This window comes from Cyanistes caeruleus, chromosome 1 (assembly GCF_971803275.1).
Source record: "Cyanistes caeruleus chromosome 1, bCyaCae1.hap1.1, whole genome shotgun sequence".
Classification (NCBI taxonomy): domain Eukaryota; kingdom Metazoa; phylum Chordata; class Aves; order Passeriformes; family Paridae; genus Cyanistes; species Cyanistes caeruleus.
Window position 1 is genome coordinate 84,402,147 of NC_141701.1, and position 25,779 is coordinate 84,427,925.

Sequence of the window (25,779 nt, forward strand, 5' to 3'; positions counted from 1 at the left end):
AGATAAGTCCATTATTTCTGGTAGGATGTGTGTTGAGCTATGGTCCGAAGTTCAAGTGGCCTCCCCAAATTACATGTTGCTGCTGCTGTTACTGATTTTCCACTGTAGGATGCTAAAGGTGGCATGCCAAGATTTCATATTTTTCTTCCTGATGTCACTTCACAGAATTACTCATTTCCTTTAAACATAAAAGACAAAGAATTCCTTCTGAACCCAAAATTTTCGGGGCTTTATATGGATTTTTACTGTGACAATTCTGAGTTTTGAAATTTTGATGTCAGTTACTCTTTTGGGGGCATAGCCTGCCCTAGTCCTGGGTTTCCTGGTTTCTTTGCCTTCTGCACTAGCTTTTGTATGTTTGGATTTCCACTGAGTAGTGTTTGGGGTTAGTTTGCATTTGTTGCATATTGAGGGGTTTCCTCCTGGGTCAGTGTGAGTCACTTAATGGGGCTGTTGGCTTAGTGTGGGTACTCGAGGATAAGGCAGGTCCAAAAAGCTCATAGCTGCTGCTGAATGGAGATGCTCTTGCTATTTTGGAAAGGTGAAAGACCATCTGACACCAGTACCTTTCTGAAAGCAAGAGGAAATAGGGATGGGCAAATCAACAATCTTGTGGCTTTTAAAACTGTTACGAGTTTCCCGTTACATACTCTAGAAGCAGAAGTTTTAATTTTCATCTGGAGTGTTGCCCACATGATTTACATTTTCATGTTTATAGACACATTCTTCTAATCCCTATGCTTTTACTAGTGAGACAGAAAGTATGGCTAGGTTTTTCTCAAATTCAGAGTTCCTAACAGCTTTGATTTATATTTGTGTACTAATATATTAGTATACAATACTAGACATTAATGTTTGAAGAAAAAACTTAGCTTTTATAAGCTTTAAAAGGCTTTCTACTGAGCCTATTCTTCTTTTCAGTAATAGTTTTTTGTATATGTCTGACAGCTAGCAGTTATTTTGAGTATCTTGATGTCTGAATATTTAGGGGCATGATTTTTAGGTTTTTTTCTAAAAAGCTTTCAAGCATCTGACTGTCATCACTGGGAAATTTGTGGTGTGCTTGGACATAACAGACTATGTGCCACAGATTCCTGCAATCAGGAAAAAAAAACTTACATACTTGGTTTGTTGGTGTAATTTGCTTTTCCCAAGCTGAGATTTTGGGGGAAGATTTGTGTGATAGATACAAGCTGTTTGATTATTGTAGAATATCATATGGGTTTAAACTAAAGGTTTTATGTATTTAAGTATCAATACTTAAGAAAACAAAACTGCACCATTTAGCTGACATACCTTACTGTTGTTAGCTGAAGTTAAGCTGAACTGGTTTGTAAGGAGCAAACTTGAATTACAGAGGTTTATTCTGTTCATATCAGCCTTAGAGTAGTGCAAGGTTTGCTCTTTAAATTGGGGTCTGTGCTGAGGTTCACAGTAAATGAGCTATAAATATTGATGATGTGAATACTTTTTTAGATAAAGACAACTGGAGGAGGGAGAGGGAGAACGTCTTTTCTGTAACTGCAGTTGCAGCTCTTAATAAAACTTAATAGTTTACCAGTGGAATAGTGTGTGAGGTCAGATGGAGCTCAGACTAGGAAATAACACAGTGATTCATTTTTCCAAAGCAACTTTGCTTTTCTTTTGCCTTTAAGCAATACTTAATTGGAAAAGAACAGAGTAATATAAGTAGAATGCTTTACTTGTTGCTAACTTTTTCTCCTGCTTAATTTTTTGTTGCACTGCACTTAATGAATTACAAAAATCTTCAGTTAGGTGGACAACCTTTTAAAACAAAGGTTATTTATTTTTTTTTACATTTACTGCCTTTTGACTTTTTCTTTTGACAGCAGGAACAAAAGGACACTTGTTTTTATATTCTTACTTGGCCAGAATACAAATCAAAATAGCAAAATAACTACTGCATTTGGAGGGTGGCAGCTTTAATAAATCAGTTAAATACTTCAGAGTTCATAGTTCTTCCTGTTTTCAGTATGGGGAATATTTTATGAATGCTTTAATGCTTTACCTCGATTATCACCTTGAAGACTTGAGACAAAGTGTAGCACTGTTCATTTTATAGTATCTGCAAAAAATTATTGATTTCCTCTGTAAATCACTGGAAATTATTAGAAATATGCATTTTTCAACAAAAATAACTTTTCACTTTATTGCTGTCATGGATTTTTCATTTTTAAGGAAAACTGCTCTGGAGTGCTATGAACAAATGAATAGTTGTTACAGACTGCTATTAAAACCACTGGACATTGCTTTAGAGTGGTGTGAATCTCCTGCCCCAAAGGATCTGTCACCATACTCCAGGTTCAGTAAGTCTCTGAACTAGCATCAGCTTTGAGCTGTGCAAAAGTTTAAAAGTTGATGAACCATCAATTTTCTGTGCAAGGCCACCAGTGGTACTGGTTCTGTAGATTTTTGATGAGATGGACTATTCATTCCAACACGGCTAAATGAAAATGGTGTCTGTGCACTGTTGCTGTTGTTGTTGCAGAAAGATGCTTTTAGGAAATAAAACCTGTATCCTATGGATGAGTGTGCCATCTTTTTTCCATGCACTTTCCCCCAAACAGATTAATTGAACCTACCAAAATTTAACTTCAGCAGAGCACAATTATAATTTGTCACTGAAAAGAAATTGAGAAGTGATGAGAACGGCCTTGAAAATTGACATAACCCTTTTTAGTTTGAATTTCCATGATCTCACCTTTGTAGCTGTTCCTAAGGACATGGCATTAGCCTCAATCAGTTTTGAAATTTATAAATATAGGCATCGTTGATCTCTCCTATGGTATGTGGAAAACCATTACACAATTTTTTTGAAGGTGTAATGAATTCTGAATCCTTGATGTACTGTGGGGGCTTTCTTTTCAATTGTTTATTTTACTACCCTGCATCTGAGAGCCCTTTCTCCTCAGTGGTACAATCATAATACACTTGCATCAGTTATGTTAGGTCTTTAATTCTTTCTCCCTCCTTCTGAAAAAGCACTTCATGTACTTCTCCTGGAACTCTAGGAGTAGTTATAAAAAAACTCTGTGCCTCCTCCTCTTGATCTTCTTCCCTTGATCTCTTTTCCCTTGTTTCTTCTCCAAGAGCTCTAGAAGGGTGTTGGAACTGGCCAAATAAAAGAGAGGATGAAGATGGCTTGCATGTCAGGGTGCTTTTTTAGCCTTCCCTGGATGTGTCAGTATCCCAAATGGAATTTGCCCATGTAAAACAGTGCAAAATAAAGGAGATTGGATTGATAAACAGGCTATTGAGTTACACTTGTTTTCAGTTTTCTGTATAAATTATCCCATTATTTGCTCATGGATCAAGTCAAACTTGATACTGTTTTTGTTCTAGATTATTTTGCCAAAGCACTGTTTAACTCGTTCACCATGTTGGAAGTGTTTTTCTTTGATAGTGTGTCAAAGCTTATTGAAGTTCTTGACATTGACTACTGTATTAAATATAAAATATTGCATCCTAAAGTTGTCTCATGCTAGTTTATGTGGCTGTTTTCTTTCGTCTGGGAATTTTACAGACGTGTTGTAAGGCAGCTGCTGTTGGAAACCTGCTGCTGTGTCTTGGAAGCCTGCTGAAGTATCATTCTTTGTATGAGCTTTCAAACTTGTATTTGGCTGAAGACAACAGAGAGATTCAAATCTGAGGTGCCAGAGTATGCTGATGAGGAACTGTTTTAACTGAGGTGTTTTATTTAGTCAGTCTTGTTACACTGTTTTGATCGTTCAGGCTGGTGTGACATATCCATATGGAGCCAGGCCTCACTGGAATCCTACTTAAAGGCAGTTTGGAGGCAATTTTCTTTCAAGACTGATTTATCCACAGACAGAGACCTGCTTCTGTCTTGTGATATTTTGTTGAGTTGTTGTAAACTGAATAGCATTGCTGGATACCTTACATGAGCAATACTAAGCTCTCAAATGAAGTGTAATAGCACCTATATAATATAATAATTTAACACCTAGTTCCTTTAATATTATTTTTCTGGTTCAGAGATTCCTGTATCTTGAAGACTTTGTAGTATAAATGCAAATCAATAGCTTTGGTAATGGAATTTATATGTGCAATACAGTCTTCTATGGCTAAATGTTTCAATCACTTTACAGAGCTTACTTATTATTGTTTACTCCCTGACCTCATAAGGAGAAGATGGAAACTGCTGTCCTTAGCAGCTGCAAACTCTTTGAGGCTTTGATGGCTGTTGTGATTACCATTGCCACTGACAGGCTGCTGTAGTGAAAAGAAAAGGAAGGGAAGCGTGAACCCTGGGGCCGCATGTGATACGGTATCGCAGCGCAGGACAGCGCGGATCTGCACTGTGTGCGATTACCAGACAGTAAATCAGCTGCGCTGTGCCAGAGCCAGAAAGCAGGAGCTTTCACACTTGCTGCCTGTTTCCCACTCATTGTAAAGCCCTGCCCTATCACTTGATAGACCTGGAAAGGAAGCACAGAGGAAGCAAGTGCCACTGCTGGTTCAAAATGTTCCAGGGCGACTGGAAACTTTGAGCAATGGCCTGGGTGAGAAGAACAAGACCTTATTGACAGGGTTCAATCCTAGTTAAGTCTGTTTCCCATCAACTTCCTAAGTAATCACAGCCTTACTTTTTTCATCTCCTTTGCACTGTCTGGGTCTCCCACTTTCACCTCCTTTTTTAAAATTTTATTTATAATTTTATGTTGTAGTGGACTGAGAGACCAAGGAGAACTAGGAAGTTTTTCCCCTCTCTGCTAAATCCTAGAGGAATTGCCAGTGAAAAAGATGACAAAAGTGTTAATGGTGGCTGTCATCTCCCCCTTTGTGCCCACGTTTCTCCAGATTTTCCATTGAATATTCTTTGAATTTCTCCTTTCAGTAAGGCCTTGTTCATATCATTTGATCTACATATTCTTCCAGTGAAGCCATGGCACGTGTGGTTTGTTATTTTCCCAATTAACCAGTGTCATAGACTGCTATTACAGGGCTATAGCCCTGTTTAGATCTGTGGTCACATGTGTACATGTAGTGGGAGAAGGATGGAAGCTGAAACTTTCTTGGTTTCTAGACTGTGGTTTCTAGGCCTTCTAGACTGTGTGAGACTTTATGACACGTTTTTACTATGAATTAATTCCTTTTCTAATGCTGCTCTTTTAAACATAGAGCAATGTGGTCCTTGTGCACTGTACTGTGCCATTTTGCATATACCTAACAATAGGATTTTGCCATCAGTGCAGTAAGCAATTTCTCTTGGCAGTCCTGCTCCTGTAGGGTCTCCTAGAACATCTAAAATTTCTTAGTTTAGTATGTTATACTTCTTAGGCTCTCTATGAGCCAAAAAAAAAAACCAAAATAAAATAAAAAAATCACTTAATATGAGGTAAAAAGTTTTTTCTCTGGAGCAACATGCTTTTAAGGAATGATCAGAGATGTCTGTTTAGTTTTGTCCTTAAATGTCTCTGACCATGATTATGACAGAGCAGATCTGTGTAACAGAGTTTAAACCTGTAAGCATAGGTGGAATCTCATTGTTTTTATGGTCTTTTTGTAGCAAGTCATTTTGGTCTGCTGGAATACATTCACATATTTAGGGAACAAACCAAGAAGTCAGTGAAAACTGCAGACTTTGAGTATGGATAATCAATGAATTGGTTAGTGAGAACCTTTTCAGAGGGGTAAACTTCACTGAGTTTATGATGGTGTGTACACATTTATAAAGGCGATATGATTTACTGTTTTTGGTAACCCTGGCAATAGTGATGCCAGGAGAATCCTCTTGTTTCAGGAAAACATGCGCTAGCACATATTATAAAGTATTTGCTTTCGAGGAGCTTAATAATTTGACAAGGATTTCAAAGGTGAAAAAATAAAAGAAAAGTCTGACATTAAATGACCCAAATTCTCAACCTTCAATGATACATATTTATACTTTGAAAATGGCTTTTATTGTGTAGTTTAAATATAAGGTGTGTTAGGCATGTTTTTGAGAACTCGGTAGGTCAGGCAAGGCAGAATTATTGCTGCCTTCAGAAGCCTTGTAGAAGGAGCACCTGGGCAAGGGAGATGCCAGGGTGACAACGTGCTACAGAGGCACACTGGTTTGCAGAGAATGCCAAGCTTGTGCTAATTTTTTTTTTTAACATGTTTTTCCTTCCCTATCTCCAAAATAGTTCAAATTCAGTGACCGTGGTTAGGATATTTTGGAAAGATAGTCCCCAGGCACTTTATAATGGAACTTGGGAAGAGATTCAAGAGATGGGAGTTTGTAAGCAAGTCATCTTAAAATATACTGCTTCATAGTCTAAAATTAACTAAAGACAGCCTGTAGTATTTTTAGGTTGGTGTATGAATCTGGAGAAATCAAAGTATAAGCTTGTTCTACTCACTAAAATTTTTTTTCTTCCCTCTTTTGAGATCTTAAGCAGTCCAAATCTCTCAGGCCTATTTAATGTATTTCTAACATTTTCCTATATCTTACTCTTCCCAGGATGGATCGTACTTGGCCGAGTTCCTGTTGGAAAAAGGCTATGAGGTGAGTGACTCGGTGACTGGCTGCAGGCTGATGGAGTCATTTGGATGCTGCAGCTCCAGCCCGCTTCCTCTGCTTCTGTCCTTCTCTGTGTATGTTTTCCACTCCAGTCCAAGATAACAAATCAAAACTCCAGAGAGGAATGTGCAACATGGCCTGTAATCATGCCAGGTTATTGTACTATTTATCATCTAATGTCCACTGGTGGATTCCCTCTTCTCCTCGGGGTATAGCTGCTTTGCATGTTTCCCGCCAGCTCAGATAAGCAGTGACCTGTGTGAGCCAAAACTGTAAGGAATTAGGGAATAATTTACGATGAAATGTATCACATAAAGGAATAAGAATCTGTTGTTTGTTCTCTTTCCCCACCTCTCTCTCCACAGTAAAAGCCCTTTTATTTTGGCAGTTATGTTTCAGCAATGAAAACCTTGCATTTTCACTTTCTCTGTTCAAAAAGGAAAAAACAAGCCCTAACAACAAAACCCAAACAAGGTGTACTTTGGTACAGTTACTTTCTACTTTTTCTCTTGGATTAATTAATTAATTATTGCTTAGCACATGGTTTTCACTTACTTATTCCTTGAAATAAAGGGAGTCTGATTCCTGCTTGCTGCATAATTTTCCCTGGCAAAAATCACATTTCTTGTGGTCCAGCAAAGCAATAATCACAGTGTTGCCATTCTTATGGTATGATTTGAGGGGATTGAACTGATGTGGGCATAAATGTAAGAATATTTGCCTTCTTGGTCATACAAGATGCTTCTAAAATGTATGATAATGGAAGAAAAGGGGGTGGTCAAAATAATTGCCCCACAATTTAGTATTTTTCTGGGGTTTAGTGAAAGTCAGTGCTTGTTTTAATATTGAGTTTTATTCTGTTGTAATACTGCTTTGTAGCTTAGTGAGGAGTCTCTTCTCAGCGAGTCTGTGCTTCTCATACTTTTGTACCATGTTAATCTTGCCTTGATTATTCCATCTTTTTTTTTTTGCTTTATTGTTTAATTTGTTTATTGAAGTTGGTTTTTCAGTGTTGTAAATTGATTATTTTTTACTATTTCTCCATTCCATTTGGGGATGAGAGATATTATTGTGGTTGCTTTTGCTACTTTGAAGGCAAAAGTACATATTCTCCCATAGTCCACAACGAAGCTGGGAGCCGACAACAGCCAATGAAATATAACCCTTTCAAAGGTTACTATAGTTGGGTAGAGTTTTTTCCTTCTGTTCTTCAGTTCTCCATCAATTTCTTGGAATGCTTCCCCGTGTTCCCATTTAGAAGCCTCTGTTCATAAATAACTGAACACAAGCATGCATATGATAACTGATTGCCTGCCTAATTAAGATGCTTCATTTGACTTTTTTTTAAAAAAAAAACTTCAATGTGTTTGAAGATCTGGCTCTGTTGAGAAAAATCCACTGATACATTCTTGACTAGATTAACCAGTCTGCACACATTTTGGCCTGTCACAGAGTTTGCGTTTCACTTGTCCCACACAGACAAAAGTACCTTTCATCAGTTTTCTTACGGTAATATTGCTGTCATGGATTAAGCATTCGGCAGGTTTTCTTGCTCTTATGTGTGCATACCAGAATAAGGAGTGGGAGAAAAATAAAAAAAAAGAAAAGAAAAAAGAAAGCAGCAGGGCTCACATGTTTTTTTGTTATCGCTGGATGTAACAGGCTCTCTGGATTTGTCTGTTTACTGAATCTTTTGAAGTCCTGGGATGGTTGCATTCAGCACATCTTGTTGGTTAAAAGTTTGTATCACAGTCATGAGCAGACACAAAGTTCTTGCAAGCCCAATCTTTCATCGGGCTTTTTAGATGGCGAGATTTGACTTATTGGTCAAGCATTCAGATGAACATGAATTCCAGCATGACTTAATTCAGAGATAGATAATTGTGTGCTCAAGAAGTCTCTCATGAGAACTTTAAGCCAAAATTTTGCTAGAAGAATCACAGAATAATTTAGGTTTGAAATGACCTCCAAGATCATCCATTCCAACTGTTTACCCAACACTGCCAAGTCCACCACTGAACTGTCTTCCTAAATGCCAGTTCTACTTGTCTCCTAAATACCTACAGGGCTGGTGACTCAACCACTTCTCTGGGCAGCCTGTTTCAGTTCTTTGAAACTGTTTCTTTGTTTCTGATGACCCTTTCCATGAATAACTTTTTTCCTAATATTTAATCTAAACCTCCTCTGTTGTTGAGCACCTCAGTTTGTTTCCTTCAGAATAATCAGTTACATTAAAACTGCAAAGTCAGATATTTTACTCAGCAAAGTAATAGTTTCTTTGAGTACTTAAAATATTTTCAGCATCATTTGTAAAAGTGAAGTTATTGTGAAAGTGAAGTTGTTATGAAAGTGTCTTTTTTAGAAGTGTTTCTCTGTAAACTTGATGGCCCTATAAATTATCCACACAATCTATAAAGAATTATTTTTATAGAGGTTTTAATTACATTTTTTTTATACTGTATCTTCAAAAATCCATTATTTGATGGAAATTTCCTTTGGAGGACACATTTCTCAGTGCCTCATTGATCCTGAAAGTGCAAATGTTTTATGCAGTTGTGGAAAGTTTAGTTTGAATTGTAGAATGTGGTATGTTGTGAGCAATGTGACGAGACACACAAGAGATTTCTGCAAGGAAATTGGCATCATAAATTTGACCTGTAAGTTGTAAAGATGAAGTTATTGAGCTCTTCTAAATCTTGCCACCAAAATGTCATTCTTAAATCAGCAAACTGGTCTCAATCTGCAGTTGTGTGCACTTTTTTATGTGGTTAAATTTTTGACTTAAGATGAAATGACATTTTTTTTGTCAATTACCATAGCTTGTGTTATGTGTAAAACAAAAATCCTCAAACTAAACCAAAACACTACCTGTTCCTGCTTCTATATTCTTGCAAGTCAACATCAAGTGGGAGAGTGAAGGGATGGCCTCAAGAAACCAAGCCTAGGCATTGAAGCATCGAAGTACAAGGGATCACTTTCAGAAATAAAAGCCAGGGAGAGGTGGAGGACAGTCAGATGATTAAGCTTGATTTCATTTGTGCAAGCACAACATCTGTAGCTGGTAACCAAAGCTAACATGAATTCTGGCAGCAGGCATCATGGGGCTATCTTACAGGACAGGAGGAAACAGAATCAATGTTTGAAAAAATTCTGTAATGTTTTAGGCACAGACAGTCTTTTCTTTAATGTTAGTCAGAACCAGTTTAGCTTTTTTTCACCAGTTTATTTATCGTGGCAGGTTAAAGGAAATTCCCAACCTGGGTTTCGGCCTTAGGCTTGTCTCTGTCTCTTGTAACCCACTGGAGAACAGTGACTCATGAGGTCTACAAAACAGCACTGACTGTTCTGGCTGTTCTTCCAGCACCCCAGAAAGTGAATGACAGCTCATTTTAAAAATACATTTGGGCCTTGCCTTGTCTCCCTTCTTTCCTCTTGTCTCCCTTCTTTCCTCTTGTCTCCCTTCTTTCTCCCTTTCTCTTCTCTCTGCCCACTCTGTCCTTTCCACAGCCCCATCTCCTGCTGCTGCTTTTTCTATGCCTGTCTCTGCCTCCAGAAAGACTTCTCTACAACCCAGGAGTAGTAGTTTTCTTGGCATTCACACATTGCTTCTCCAACTCCAGTAAAGTTGTGAAGCCTCACTCACTAGGAGATGGTGCTCTGGGGCAAATTGGTGTTTTTTCTGTGCTGGGTGTGATGTTTGGGCTGCTAGTGGTGTCAACAAGGGAGAAGGGGAAACCACTCAGTGGTGCTAAAGTAAATATGACAACACCTGACCTCATCTCCCAGTATCATGTTTGTGAATGGATAACTGTCCTTCTTTAGGAAGAGGGATGAGCTCTGATTACCTGATGAAAGGGTTAGGCCCATGTACATGAGGATTTTGAGTGATGGTAATGAACACTTTCCTCTTAATGTTTACCACTTTTCTATTTTTCCTTGTACAATCCCCAGGTACATGGCATTGTTCGTCGGTCCAGTTCCTTTAATACAGGCCGGATTGAACATCTCTATAAGAACCCACAGGCTCACATTGAAGGAAGTAAGACTTGGCTTTTATATTTAAGGTGGTATATATTATATTTAGTCTGGGCTGTGTGTTTGGTGGAGAAAGGTCCTTGGGAACAGGAAGGGAATTGAGTTCCATTCTGCTAGTGTTAGTTAGCTGCTCTATCTCAGAAATAAAAATGACCATTTTTCTCTGAAGAAGATGTGGCATGAAATATCAATACACTTGTGTGTGTGAGTTTTTAAAAGTAAGAAAATGTGAGAGGAACCCAGGAAAGCACTTTATGTTGTGTAGAAATGCTGCCACAATTCAGAAATAGCTGGGCAGTTAGAAATTGGCTGGGGCTGGAAAATGCTATGTGAGGTTAAAAATACTGAGATTTCAAAGTAGTTAAACATGGGGTTTTTGAGGTAGTTATCTTGTGTTTCCTCATGAGCACCATGATGTCTGATGGAGGTGAAGGTTTGGAAACAGCCTGTATGAGAGCATGAATAAGACATGATCAGTTCTTACCGATGACGAGAAGAATGGATCTTTGGACCCTCTGAATTCCAGCACCCAAGGAAGGGAAGACCTGCTTTACCTGAAGGAAAGGCATTGCTCTTGGAAATTTGCTGACAATTTACTGTATTCTCTGGTACCAATAATCTGATAATCTGCGAAGTTGAAATTACTGCCTTTATTGTACACATGGCAAAAAAATTGTTTATTTTATCCTAAAGGAAGTTAACTCATCTCTTAATGAGAAACAGCTCAAATGTTGGATAGCTCCAGTTCAGCAGAAGGATTGAGCACTTTAACAAGCACACAGTTCTCCATGCTATGTCTATTTTGTAGAGTTCTGCAAGCTGTCATAAATAGTTCAGTTTAAAGCATTGTTAACAACAAGTATTTCCACGGTGTAAAAAATCATGTCTTTGAAGCCTGCTTCACACCATGGTTAAACAGAGCCTAATTTTATCAAGTTTAATATATAATGCAATTTATAGATTTCCTTTGGTCTTTTTTTGTAATTTTTGTTTAAAAAAACATGGTATTGCTCTGAATAGTTGCTATTTACTGTACAGTGCTCATTAATGTATCTGATTAGGAGAGGGGTAGAATTGAACAAAATACCTTTATGAAGAATACTGAAACCTGTTTTTCTGGCAAGAACAATGTAAGAACTGTTTCCCATGACTTGCATTCTTGGCTCACAAGGTAGAATGAAGAAAATGAAATCAAACAGGAACCTGTGCATTGTGAGGACCATCTTGTAGTTATGAAAAGTGATTTCAGAAGACAATGTAGATCCCAATAAATATATATACAAACATTTAAGGAAAGGAATGGAAGGAAGAAAAGAGAAAGCAGAGGTTAATTTTTTTTCCCCACTTCTTATCTCATTTTCCTTTAACTGAAGAATGTAGCCATATGAATGGGAGGAGAAAGAATTGGACTTGGAATCTCAGGAAAGGCTACTCCATGGAAACTGTTTGAAAACAATGGGTTTCCAGGCAGTACTGGAGGAAGCAAAGAAGCAAAAGTGATTGATGTGAGCAAACCCTAATTTTATCTTTGCCATGTGTGTTTTTCCCATGAGGAATCAATTGCATGCTGCAAGATGGTGTTCTCCATAGACAGTGAACCTCTCTGTGTGAAAAGAGTAGGGAGCACAGGAAGGAAGACAAGGTGTATCCTAGAGCAAGCCCTCCAGCTGTTGCTTGCTAAGGAGGATTTTAGATTGGGTAATATTACTAAAGCTCAAAGGTTCTGGCATTTGATATGTATTTATGAATCTGTGCACCAAATAAACCCCATTTCTGGTAAGTCTTTCTGCTTAGCCTTTTCACTCTTGGAAGGCCATCTTTTTCATGGGTCAGGTGGGAACACAGCTTCATTCCTTGCTCTCCTGCAGAACGGCCATTTGGACCAGAAGCTTTGGAGACTTGATGGTGAATCAAAATAAGCACACTCCTTGAGAGCATTAAATGGATGGTAATAATGGGCTGGTGTCCCTGTTTCCTGGGTCAGTGCAGCTGGCAGGCCACCTTTCCTGGGAAGCTCTGAAACTGCTCTCTGGCTTGGGAGTCATGGCAGGACTGCATGTCTTTGCTGTAGGAAGAGGAACACAGGCTCTGGCATCTCTTTCCTGCCTAGCATTTCCTAGCATAGCCACAGCTTCAGCTGGGTCTGAAGTCTCTTCAGAATTTCCTTTTCAACTGATGTGGATGTAAAAACAAATTTCAAGAATATATCATGTATTACTTTAGCAACCTGAAGAGCCTCATGCACATGTTTTATGGCAATGTACAGGGCTGAACATCTGAGAACCATATGATCTGTTCATTTCCTTGCCGTTTTATACTGTTAAAAAAATGAAAAGAAAAAAAGAAAAATCTAAACCCGCATAAATAATACCTTAGCTCACGTATCTCAACAGCAGTTAAAAAATGTATTGTGGTTTCACATAAGCCTGGTATTTAAGAACAAAAATATTATTATTAAGGTCATAAACATCAAATGAAAATCTATATAAATATGACAAGTAAACATAAACAGCTAATTCATCAATAGTTATAACTTTTTTTTGCAAAGATCTGTAAGTAGCAGTGTGGTTGTTTGGTTTGTCAGTTTTATTTTAAATAAGAGCAAAAAGGAGATCTGTTATGTGAATTTCACTTTTGCAGTATCTTCTTGACAGGTCAGGGTCTGAAAACAAGGACAACTTGATAAACCATTTCAACTTGCTCTTTAAATTTTGACAGGAACTGGTTTCATTCTCTTACCCGCTTTTTTATACACCAATTAGAAAGAAACTGAAGTCTGGAAAAGATAAATAACATCTGTATCTAACAAATTTTGAGATTTTGATGCATAGTATCACAAACCATGTTTCACTGACAGTTAGACTGTTTTCTTCAATTCCCTTCCAGTGTGCATCTGTATTTTTTAAAATGGAAAAACAAAAGTAACAAATGCAGAAGGTTGTACTGTAATGTTATCTAAATGTTCATCTAGTAGATACCTTACACATTTTTGTTGTGTTGTGAAATTACAGTGAGAAATTAAAACATGTGCAGTATTTTGGAAAGGAGAAGAAAGCCATTGATCTATGCTTCAGAAGTTATTAAAGCATTTTTGAGTGAAAGATTGGAACACCAAACTGAAAAATGCCCCATTTTTGTGACTAGAATTCTGTATCTGACATTGAACTTATTTATACAACCTGGGAAAATTAAGTGTAAGCTATTAAACAAATGATATAAATGTTGCTAGATAAATAAGATTATTGAAAAAAGGACCTGAAATGCCATTGATTACTCCTATGGGGAAATTTATTTTGTGGTTAAAAGCAGGGGAGAAATAAAACCAAGCAAAACCAAGTTAACTGGTAATGTCTTGACTTTTTACGATAAATATTTACTCAGACCTTGACCTGACATAGGATATGGACCAAGAAGGCAATATTGTTCTGAGATTAAAGTGTATTAACTCTGTGTTCTTAAACTCTGAAGACATGAAGCTGCACTATGGGGATCTCACAGACAGCACCTGCCTGGTGAAGATCATTAATGAAGTCAAACCCTCTGAGATTTACAACCTGGGAGCTCAGAGCCATGTCAAGGTGAGTAAACCTCTCTAGCACTGAGAATTGTGAATGTGTTGCTGGTGTTGGTGTCTGTATATTACCTTGATTATTTTAGACCACAGCATTTACAGCCATTTCAACAACTGTTAATTTCATTGGGTAAACATTGACTTCAGTTGAGACAGTCACAGTTTCTGTGGTGCTAAATTACTGCATGAGTTTGCTACTCAATATATATTAAGATGTCAGAAGAAGAGAGGTTAAATTGTTATTGTCAACAAAATCCACGTGTTTAAAATTCTGGTTATTCTGCCTTGTAAAACAACTTTTGCTGTAGACCTTGCTGCTGATCAGTCCAGAAATTATGCAGTGTTCTTAGGCCAAGCAATACTTAAAACAACATTATTTGATTTGTTTAAAATCAATACATATATCAGAATTCATCACTCCTATAAAGGCTTCTCCTATACCAGTTTTCATGCAGGTGATATTCTTTGAAATATTGACCTACAAACAGAGAAAACAGCTTCATTACTACCTGCAGTATTACAACGCTTTTGGGGTTCTGGTTACAAAAAATCAGGTTAGAGAAACTGGATTAAAAAGGGGTCATTAAAAACTAGTAATTTGACCCTAGCAAGTACTGCTGCATCAAAAGGATGGAAAATTAATAGTAGAGGCAATAACTTTGTGGTTTACATTTATTAAGCTACACTGCTGTAAAAGCTCAGTTTACTAACAGATGACCACTATTTACTTGCAAAATCCTCAATTATACTTCATGATTACAAACTGAAGCTGATGTCCAGGTAGAAAATTGTCATTAAAATAAATTTTGTGCCAGTCATATGTCCTGTTCTTATTGTGTGCAATGTATAAGCATTCTAAAGGTATAATATTCCCTGGCTTCTCTTGAGGTGAGAAGTGAAGGAGCATTTAAGCCTCCTGAAAATCAGTTTGACTTTAGTTTTCTAAGTAAACCTTCCCACAAAAGTGGTATGTTGTTCCTATGACTGTAAGCCGTGAAATGCAGCAAGAGGAAATCACACTGAAAGGCTGCAGTTATTGACAGCACACACAGCAGAATACAGACATGAAATGAGAATTATTCTGCTTTTAATTTGGTTGCCTGATTGAATTAACTGTGTTAACATGGGTCTGGTTTATTAGCTCACAGCACTATAACAACAGGGCTATATGAATCCAGGGGCAGCAGATGGTCTAGAAGATAACTGAACTGCTCCTTTTCAGGGTGAAATCTGAGCCAGCAAATTATGCTGGGTATTTGCAGTCCACAGCTAGGTGTCCCAGCATCCCTTTTCTTGAACTGATTCACTATATAGCAATGTCTGTGGGAATAGCCTGTTCCACTTAATTTGAGACTAGAATGTACATGGTACTAGCACCATGCTAACATCACCTACCTCCGCGTCTTGGTCACAGCTCTGGGAGGGCATGAAGGGTAATAGTGATGCTTATGCTGCTGCTGTAGATTCTTGGATGATTCTGCCATGGATTATGGGAAGGATTATTCCTCAAATGTCTCACTGCATGATTAGCTCAGTTGGTTAGGGCATGGGGCTAATAATGTCAAGGTTGTGGGTTTGATTCCTGTATGGACCATTCTCTTTAGAGTTGGACTTGATGATCTTCCTAGGTGATTTCCAGCTCAGACTACTTACTCTGTGATTCTGAGCCAATGCAGATGTGGTGCTGAGTCTTGGCTTTTAGAAATCTAATATCCTGGAGGACAGTGAAAATGGCTCTATTAGAAGCTGACCTGAATGCATCAGGCTGATATTTAGTATGTTAGTAGTCCTATGGGAAATCTAGAACTTCTTCAAGGTGAGCTTGCTTCTTAGCATCTCTAGCAGTACTTCTTGTTTTTTGTTCAGTTGTTGCAGCTGAGGAGAGAGGGTAAGCACCCCTTACCTTCTTACCAAAGACCAGACCTTCTTACCTTACCAGACCAGAGTCTGTTGACTGAGGTGGTTGGGAAATTTGACTATGCTATTGGTAGGACTTAAAAGCAGTCCAACAGTGTTTAGCATTTTAAAACAATTGGCAGTGTCGAAAGAGGGAGTAGAACTTGGCTATCTGTTCAGGTGAATGTCTTCACCAGAGACCTAAACAGCTGTCAGCATTAGACTGTGGTTATATAAATTTATTGGGTTTGCTTGTGTGCATCATGTTTGGGGAAGGAGGGAAAAGATCTTCTAATCTTAGCTTGCTTCACATTCTGGTCACTTTGAACTGGTGACGTCTTCAGGATTTTTTTGGTGGTGTTTGTATTGGCTTGTGTTTATGCAGAATAAAGTTTTCTATCACTCTCACTTCCAGTTAGTTTATGTGAGCCATGCTGAAATGAAGGAAAATAAAATCATAGGAAGTTGGTCTGGTTTCCTGTAGGAAACCAATGAAGATGAAATTGGTTCTTGGAATGAACCCACAGTAGTCTGGGAAATACTGTCAGAGAGGACGTTTTTCTGAATCATAAATAGTGAGGACTGTGACTCATAAAGTAGGTCACTGGGAGACTGATCTGATCTTGTACATGGGAGAAAGTGAGAAAAGACTGAAACTTGTTCCTTATTAAAAACAGTAAACTTAACAGAATGATATCATCAGTAGGAACAAATTATCCAGTGTGCATTCCTGCCTGTTTTGGTGAGAAATAGGGATTAGCTCTCTGCACTGTGGCTTCACCATGAGATGTTCAGAAAACAGTAGCACATTCACTTCATGGCTAAATTAACAGTTTGGTCTTGTTTTCTCTATCCAGTCTTTTTATGTCCTCTTGCTTTGAACTGTAGTTCTCTGTGAATCTGGTGAATTGACCATGTTTTGTTTTTCATTTAATTTGGTCTTATGGGAGTTTACAGTATATTGATTCTAAATAATTATCTATTACTGTGTATAGTAGCATGCAAATAGCTTAATCCAAATTCTGTTATCTGTCACTCTATATTCATATCTCTCTGTTGAATGTCTTCAAAATCAATTATACAATTATAGTAGGTTGCCTAAAACGATGTAAATGTCTCATTTTGCAGTTTTTCAGAGGAGGCAAACACATAGCTATAAAGTTGTAACTATTTTTTCTTGAAGGACAGATGATCACATCAGTGTTTGACTGCACTGTAAAGTTTTGTTTTCTTTGAGTTGTACTGAACTAGTGAAGCTGGCAAGTATTTTTTGACAAATTTCTGAATCCAAAAGGCAGTGTAACCTCAGTAAAAGCTATCTTGCTTTTAGCAGTTGAAACTTTTTCAGTGTATCTGAACAGCTAAGCTTGTTTCATGGCTTGCTGTCCTAGTAGAATTAAGTATCCTGGTCCAATTTAGCTGCAGTGCATAGGTCCTCAGAGCCAAGGAAGGAAAATCCCAACTTATGCAAAAGCCTGTGTATACCCATGTCTCTTACTGCACCCTGAATCCACAGTTGGATCTGGTTGGTGGGAAACTGGGATATCTACAGAGAGGGGAAACTTGAAGTAAAAAAGCAGAAGTTTACATCACAATTTCAACAGTTGCAGAATGTCTGAAGGTCAGAAGGGACCTCTGTAGACCAACCCCATTACTCAAAGTGGAGTTCTCTAGAATGAGTTACAAAGAACTTTTTCTGGCCAAGTGCTAAGTAGGATGGGACCCCAAAATCTCCCAGAGCAGCCTGTTTCCTCACCTGTGCAGTTCCTTCACTCTTACAGTAAAAAACCATCTCACACCACCACAAACTTTCATATTTTTAAATGGCACATTTCCTGTGTTTCAATTTTTCACCATTGCCTCACCTCCTGCCACTATATACCACTGAGAAGAGTCTGTCTCAGTCATCCTTTCCTATCCCACTTATAAGGTGGCACTTCAGACTAACCTTCTTCAGGCTAAACAACCCCAGCTCTTTCAGCTTCTTCTAATATGACAGACACTCCAGTCCTTCAGCCTTTTGTGGGCTAAGACTACCCTGACCAGCTCTTCCTTGACTGTAAGAATTGTCTGTTTGTAGCATTTCCCTTTGTGAGCTGTTCGGTCACCCACATCATTTTATCACTGCCCTTCAGAGACCATTTAGATTGCACCTTCTGTGTTGTCCTCATAACAGATATCAGGATGGTAAAATTCACCCGTGAGGACCAGGATTTAGGGGCTTTCTTAGCTTACCTGAAGAAAGCCTTATCCACTACTGTATCACATTTTAAAGGCTGTTTGCATCTCCAGATTCCTCACGGTCTGAGGAATATGAACCATATGGGAAACAGGTCATCATTTTCATTTCCTATCACAGTATTTTATGGAATCCTTCTTCCTGCAGTTGTAATTGTGGTTGTGATAATTGCTGGGGGAAGATGGTATTGTGCAACTTTATAGTGAAGAAGGTAGTGTTTGAGTCATGGCTTGGAAGCTGGCATCCTCCTGTTTAGTACACAAGTGAATCCGATAATTAAAACTATATATTGCTCACTTTCTCCTGCAGGTTTTATCAGTGTTGTTGCAGGGGCAGTACTCTTCCCCCATACTTTTCTGTCCATGCAGTTAGAATAGCTGAAAACCATCTATGCCAAAGTGTGTTGGAGCGGATGGTGTGTCTCTGAGCCTGTCTCACATGAAGAAGGCACTTTCGCTGCACAGGTACAGTGAATGCTTAGCTATGAGGAAAGTCAAGGCACTCAATAACTTAGCATGGAACTGAGTACTGAAGTCTCCTGGCTGCAGAGTTCTGGCATCCTTTCAAAGTCTCATGCTGTTCAATAGCCAGGTTTGGGAATACACCATCCTTACAGAAGAGCTCTCTATTAAAGCTCCTTATGTTGGAAACTCTTCAGTTTGGTTTTCCGTAGCTTTAAATATCTCAGTATCACTGAAGCAAAATAGGTCTTTCTGATTGCTGTCATTGTCTATTTGATGGATTAATTCTGAAAAGAACTCTTTTGCACTGGAGGTGTGTTTTAGTAGTATGGTCCCTTAAACAGGAATACTCTTCTCTAATTTGTTGGGTGGGGGTATTTTCATCACACATAAATATCATTAACAAGTAAATCTTAATGATGCTACTTCTGTTTTTGCAGAGTTTGGTTCTCATCCAGCAATGCTTTCTCTTGGCAAAAAATGGTGTTTGTTGCTGTTGACCATTTGAACTTTTAAACTTTTTTTTATTAATACAATATTGCTTATATGAAACTGTAGGCTAAATAATTAAAATAATTAATTGTTAAGCTTTTCCAGTATTCCACTAGTAGTAAGGGTTGTAAGTACTTATAATTACATAATCCACAGTTTATGTACTGTCCCTTGTAGGGACAGTTCTTATCATTCAGCATGCTGTTTTCTTATTGAATAGGTTTTAAGCTTCTTATGGATGTTCCAGATGCTCACAGCTTCTGAGACACTGAATGGACTTTTTGTATGTTTCATAGAAGAAAAATTTTGGCTGTTCAGTGTAACAAAATCTAGTCAAGTTAATTTTAAAGAATATTAGCAATACTCTGTAGGGATGTAGTACAACTGATTCACAGGAAAAAACACTCCTAACAGACCTTAATTTTGTCATTAGAGAAGTTTGTAGCTATGCTTTATAGAATAAGTCATTGTCTCAATATGATAGTAAATTCCTTCTAATTTAGCATGTGTGGCTGTTCAATTTGTTAGCCAAAAGTTGAGTTTCCAAACCTGATTTGTGCTTTCAGGCTATAGATATAAAGCCTTCTGCCTTAGGGTACCTCTGATTTGCCCCTGTGTATGGTTCTGTGGCATGCTCAGGTACCTGTTCGTCTCCTCTCATCTGTTTACTGGTGGTGGCAGCTTGTAACGCTGGCCTTGGGAACAGCCTCGCTGGAAAACTGTTGTGCTAACCAGCAAATACTGTATTTGCACACGGCTTTAGATGGTGGGGTCTTGGTCCTTAGCCAGGACAATTAGGCTCTCTGCTCTAAATACAAAGGAATAAAAACTAGCCAGGCTACCTTCTGTCCTGCAGAGTGTTTTTGTGCTTTTGCTCATGCTGCTGTTACCTGGGGTGCGATCTTGTAGGGCGCTGAACTGTCTTACTTTAGTTCAGCACACCCTCTTACTTGCTTTAACATCAGACTGTTGCTTTCCTGAGTTTATGCAGGATGCTCTGTCCTTGTGGGATGGAGTGCACCAGAGGGCAGAGTAAGCCTCTCAAGTGATTCTTTCAAATGGTTATATGTGTTGTTTTGCTGTGTGTACCTTAAACTCTTTAAGTAATCCAATTCCTTTTGAGTGGTCAGGTTTTAGGTAGCTTTACACTTGAAGTATTTTGGGCAATGCTTTTAGTATAATATGTGCAGTACCTGTTCAAACAGATTCTGTGTGGCCTGGAAGGAAAGGAAATTCCAGTAATAGTTAGCAATTGGAATTATATATGTCTCTTCACTTGGTCCACTAAGTATTTATGGCAACTTTATACCGTCCTGTAATTGCAGCTTGTATTGTCAGACTAAATAGATTTAAAACCAAGTGTTAGTAAAGAACTTAGTGCAACTATTAATTTTATTAAACAGATTAACTTTAATAGTTAACTATATGTATTATAGCTGTAAATGCTATGAATACATAAAAAAGAACAAGGGAATAATGAACTCAGTGGTAGTAGTATTTATTACCAAATACAACCATTAACAAATGGCTCCCTAAACCAAGTACTATTTATGTTAATACCAATTAGAAAATTAAGGCATTATGTTTATGGGTGTATTTTAACTACAGAAGAGCTCTCATGACTTCTGCTGTAGGCTGGTATTGCCTCTGTGCCCTCCTATTCCACATCTCTCATTTTTTCCTTACCTGCACCCTCCCTACTGCAACAAAGCCCCCTCCTGTTCTCCCTACTCTTGTTCTGTACTAAGGTGTTCTTTCCCTCTCTGTAGAAAAAAACACAAGAGTTCATATACTTTTTGGATCACAGTGGCAATATTTATAATTCCTGTGAAAAATCTGCACATTTTCAGTCTTTCATTTTGCTGTTTTATCTTATGAATCATTTCCAGGGTAAATGCTGAAGCACATTCCTACAAATATGTTACTTAAGTGTATTGGGAAAGCAGCCCAATGTAAAAAAAAAATAGTATTTAATCAGGGATGTGAAAAGGCCCTAAGACAGGACTTTTCCATATGGTTTAGTAATTAAAGAGCAGAATGTACACTATCGTGGATCTGTAACTGAAGATTATAGATTCCTTTAGAATTTTTTTGTGGCTTTAGTGGGAGTCTCTTGCATGAAATGCAAGCTGGGGACTTTTTTCAGCTGCTGTTCTTGTTTTGTGTAGTCACATACAAAGCAGGCTGAATGCTGTGATGAATGAAGTGGTGTTTATCTTCGTGACCCTGATGATGGGTAAAGTACCACCTCCTTCGTCTCATACTTTGTGTGTGGTTTCGACATTTAGGCTCTGTGATTTTATTTACTAACTGACTTCTGAATTTCAAGTCTGGTGTAGTAAAGGGGGACAGCCTATGAATCCATGTTATTCAGTGCCATGGCCCCACTTACGTCTGGATACCTGCTGAAATCAAACCCTCAATGAACTCTGCTGCTGCATAATTACATTGAAAATTTTAAAATAATTGTTTAAAGCATATTTTATTTAGAGCTGGCCTATAAATGGAATTTTGTTAACTTGGATTTCCTTTTTAAAGAAGAGTGGTATATCATATAATTCTACTTTTGTTTGCAATAATCAAATCTCTGCTGTTACTGTAGGTATTTTTTTTCTTTTTAGTACAGAAGTAATTGCTGAAGTGGTTTCTGCTTCTGGGCATGAGCAGAGAGGAGTGATCAAAAACTTCCCTGAGAGTTTTCTTCTAACAGCTGCTGCACGGGAGGAGAAAGGTGGGGGAAAGGGAAGGCAAAACCAGCTGTGGCATTCACAGCGTTGTATTTCTTGCGTCAAATAGATGGCAGCAGAGCGTTGTACACAACGGAGCAGCTCCATCCTGGAATGGGGATGGGGGGGGAATGACACTTCAAGCTGACTTGTATCAACTGCAGCCTTGAAAGACTTGTCATTTGGCATAAAATAGGGAAGAAAGCTACTATTGATAGTGCAGGCGCATAGAGGATGAAGAAGGGTATGAGATGCTATAAAGTACTGAATTTCTGGAGTAGTCCCAGGTGGCAAAACTTAATCTTTTAAGGTATGTCATCCACTCATGCAACATGATTGAAATCAGCTAACATAATATGCATGTCAAAATAAAGAGACAGAAAGAAAAAGAAAGCATTCACAAGTTGCAACTGAAAGTGATATACAGCTGCCTTGGGGTACTGTAGGAGTTGGCCAGAAAGCCTATGTTTTATTTAAGCAAGTTAGAGAAAGGAAATGTCAGTCCTCAATCAGGCAAGCATTCTTTGGTAAGGTTTACTTAAATGTCAGCATTCTTAGGAATAGAGCTGCAGTCTGTTCTGCTCTGATCCCCAAAATTAGATTTAGTATTAAAAATGGGTCAAGCTGCAGATCTGTCTTTTGAAGTGTTTGATTAATAAAACTAGTCCAGAGTTTGGCTTAGTATTTATTAAGGACAAAATTAATGGCTGCGAAATAGCTGCAGTCATTGTAGGCATTAACATATTTGGTTGTACGCACATCTACATCTAAAATTTTGGAGTAGGGCAGTCCCAAAATAAAAGGTGGAATTGAAGGCTTTGATGGCAATGATTACTCAAGCCCTCAGATTTTAAGGTATCATAGTAGAAAGACAGAAAAGAACTTGAGCAATTATTATTAGTAGTATAATATGCTGGGTCTAGAAGTTGTGTCAAGGCTGGAAAAGTCAATATGGGGTGCTATCTTATTTTGTAATATATTTTATTTCTTTTACAGCTCTGAGTGCAACCATCTGGCTGAGCATTAGCTTTACTGGTTATGTTTATGATAGACCTCGTTAAGCGTTTACTTGCTCTAAATGTGCTTTTTAACCCAGATGCCTGAAAAGCTATTGCAGCAACTTGGGGATGTCTGGCAGGTTTCTGTTTTGATAAGAACTTTTTTTTTCATATAGCTACATTTCTTTTCCCCTGATTTGATATTTTGGCGATCCATCTCCCCTCCTCACCAAGCTATTAAGAAACCCAAACCACTATGTAACTTGTTTTTTAGAGGTTTAAAGAAAATTTTATTTGACTCACTTTGAAGTGTTGCAGCAGCTAGCTGCTGCAGTTTACTGAGATTGGAGGGTAACACAAGTCTGCAAGAGTGTATGTGATTTTCAGTATCGTTCATCATACCCTGTGGAAAGTATTAATATAATAGCTCTGACTTTTAGAGCTTTTCAATTTTTCTTAAATTACTGCTCATACAGAAGAATGAGAGTGTCTGTGTGTTTTGTCTCTTTTATTCATTTGCTTATTTTATTATTATTTAATTTCTTAAAGTGACAATTTTAAGAAAAATCTAGGCATAACAATTACATGCAATATCTGGTATATGAACATGGGTCAAGCTATAAAATTAAGGAAATGAATGTGATTTTTTTTAATGAGTAATAATATGAAGCTGTTCTAATACATTTTTTCTTTTTGCTAAGTGTTAAATCTGTTATACAATTTAATTTTTTTTCCTTGTGTCTCTGAACACACTTCCATGGAGACAAATTCTTGGAAGAAATAACATGGTTGTGTTTTTATATTTTCACAAACCATTTACTAAATTGGCGTTCTGAACACTAGAAATGGAAGCTATGAAAAGTCTGTGACTATGCAATAATACATGCATTGCACTGATTGTCTTGATGAATTAGGTTGGCAGAACAAATGCAAACTTTTTAAAATAAGCAGTTCCAAAACTCTCTCGGTAATTCTTCTTGAGGCTAAATGCTACAGACTGCTATTGAAGCCAAACCTCATTGAAATGTTTGCAAGGGGGTTGCTGGGGAGGGAGGGTTGTTGTTGTATCTTGCCACTTTTCCATTGAGGCAAAGATATTACCTTGAATGACATCATTTAATTTTCTCAGTTTTGAAATGGTGTATTTGCATAACAAAGCAGTATTTCTTTTTTTCCTTTAGTTTCATTAGAAGTTGTGTTCTATGTGCATGTGCATGTTTCCAGTCTTCTTGCTGAGTAATGCTAGATTTGTTCTTTGTTCTGTGTAAGTTTGGCTTTGTGGTTTATGCAACTTTAAAATGTATGTATATCCTCTCGACTTCCTTTACTTGTGGATGAAATAGACTGGGTGTCTTAAAGCTTCTTGGTGTTTTAGACATGAAAAACAAGAGAAATAAAGCATTTTCTGTGGTAAAAAAATGGATTGTTTTATTTTCTTAGTGTTTAAAACAGCATTGAGAAAACCTAAATCACACAAAACATTTCTGTAAAAGAAATGTTGCAGTGAGACATGCACAGACAAACTCACAGAACCCCTATGATTGAGAATGGCTGTGTGGCCAGGAGTGACAGAACAGAGATTGATTCCACTGTTACAATAGACCATGGGCACAAGTTTCTATTTTCCTTTGAGCATTTTAGAAATCGAAGGAAGAGGAAACATTATTTGTTTATAAGTTCAGAACCATATTGAGACTTTTTTTTTTTTCCTACTTCGTTATTGTCAATAAATGTTGTGGTTAGGAAAAAGTGAAAGTTGTCATTTTGGGATGTTTACGATCTCTTGATGTCGTGTTCATTTTTATTTTTATAGCAGAAATCATGAGAGAATCTGTACAAAATATTGTATCTTAACTGTCTCTTGTGAATGAGATGTTTGCTTTGTAAACAGTGTACATCTGGTATTTATTGATAATCCATCGGAATTAGAAATCAGAGTGGTTTAAATACTATTGCTGCAGTTTAATCTTACTGTGATGATGCTGTGTTACATTTTATTAGGCAGAAAACATATTCAGAAAATTTCTTGGTTTTCTTTAGATGCTGAAGAACTGTAACACAGGGATTTACCCCTGCTTGTGCAAAACACTCAAGTCTGGAGAGAGAGGACATCTTGATATGTGTTTGTGTTCTAACATGCAACTTGGTTTGTGGGGGTTAGGTATGCCTTATATAATAGCTGATTATTTGGAAAAAGATTAATTAAAAAAACCCAAAACATCCAGTACTGTCTGCCCTTACATTAAGAACTTCTCAATTTAAATTAGTTTTATCACTCCAACTTTTTGAAATGGATCTGTATCATCTTTGTTGATAGACTAGGACTCTAGAGCCAACAGAATTAATCTGGTGGTTTATCTACCTATATAGCTTTGCATACTTGCTTTCCATTACCGTATTTTTCATTAAGTATTTACCAAACATATTGGCTAGCATAATTGAATTGTGAATGTCTGAACTGCATTTTTCCTGTAAGTATATGATGCTGAGAAATAACATTTTAATTTTAGCCAGACATTCTTGCATAATGTTGCTTCACGGTGATGCAATTTAACTGACATAGCATCAGAACAAAGACTACAGCATCAAACAAGGATGTAAAAATAAATTAAAGGATGCTAGAAGCTTTAAGCACTGCTTTAAAGATTTTAATATGCTTAATATTCCTGAACTTTTTAAGCTTTGTGTGTGTTTGTGTAACAAGCTGTGAGTTCTGTGGAGCTTTTCTAATTTTATATTGGTGTAATATTTTTCCTTTGACTTGTTTCTGAAACTCCACTGTGGCAAAAAACATCCACCAGAAATGATGTATTT

General features: G+C 37.6%; 1 protein-coding gene across 9 annotated transcripts in view; it reads left to right on the top strand.

Annotated features, from left to right (window-relative positions):
* Positions 1–25,779, top strand: part of GMDS (GDP-mannose 4,6-dehydratase) — a 409,807-nt gene that overhangs the window by 54,994 nt on the left and 329,034 nt on the right. For all 9 annotated transcript variants that reach the window (XM_086900041.1, XM_086899999.1, XM_086900006.1 and 6 more), the window contains 3 exons: positions 6,488–6,532; positions 10,499–10,586; positions 14,051–14,160. In XM_086900041.1, the coding sequence (XP_086756167.1) occupies positions 6,488–6,532; positions 10,499–10,586; positions 14,051–14,160 (243 nt within the window). The remainder of the gene's footprint in view (positions 1–6,487; positions 6,533–10,498; positions 10,587–14,050; positions 14,161–25,779) is intronic.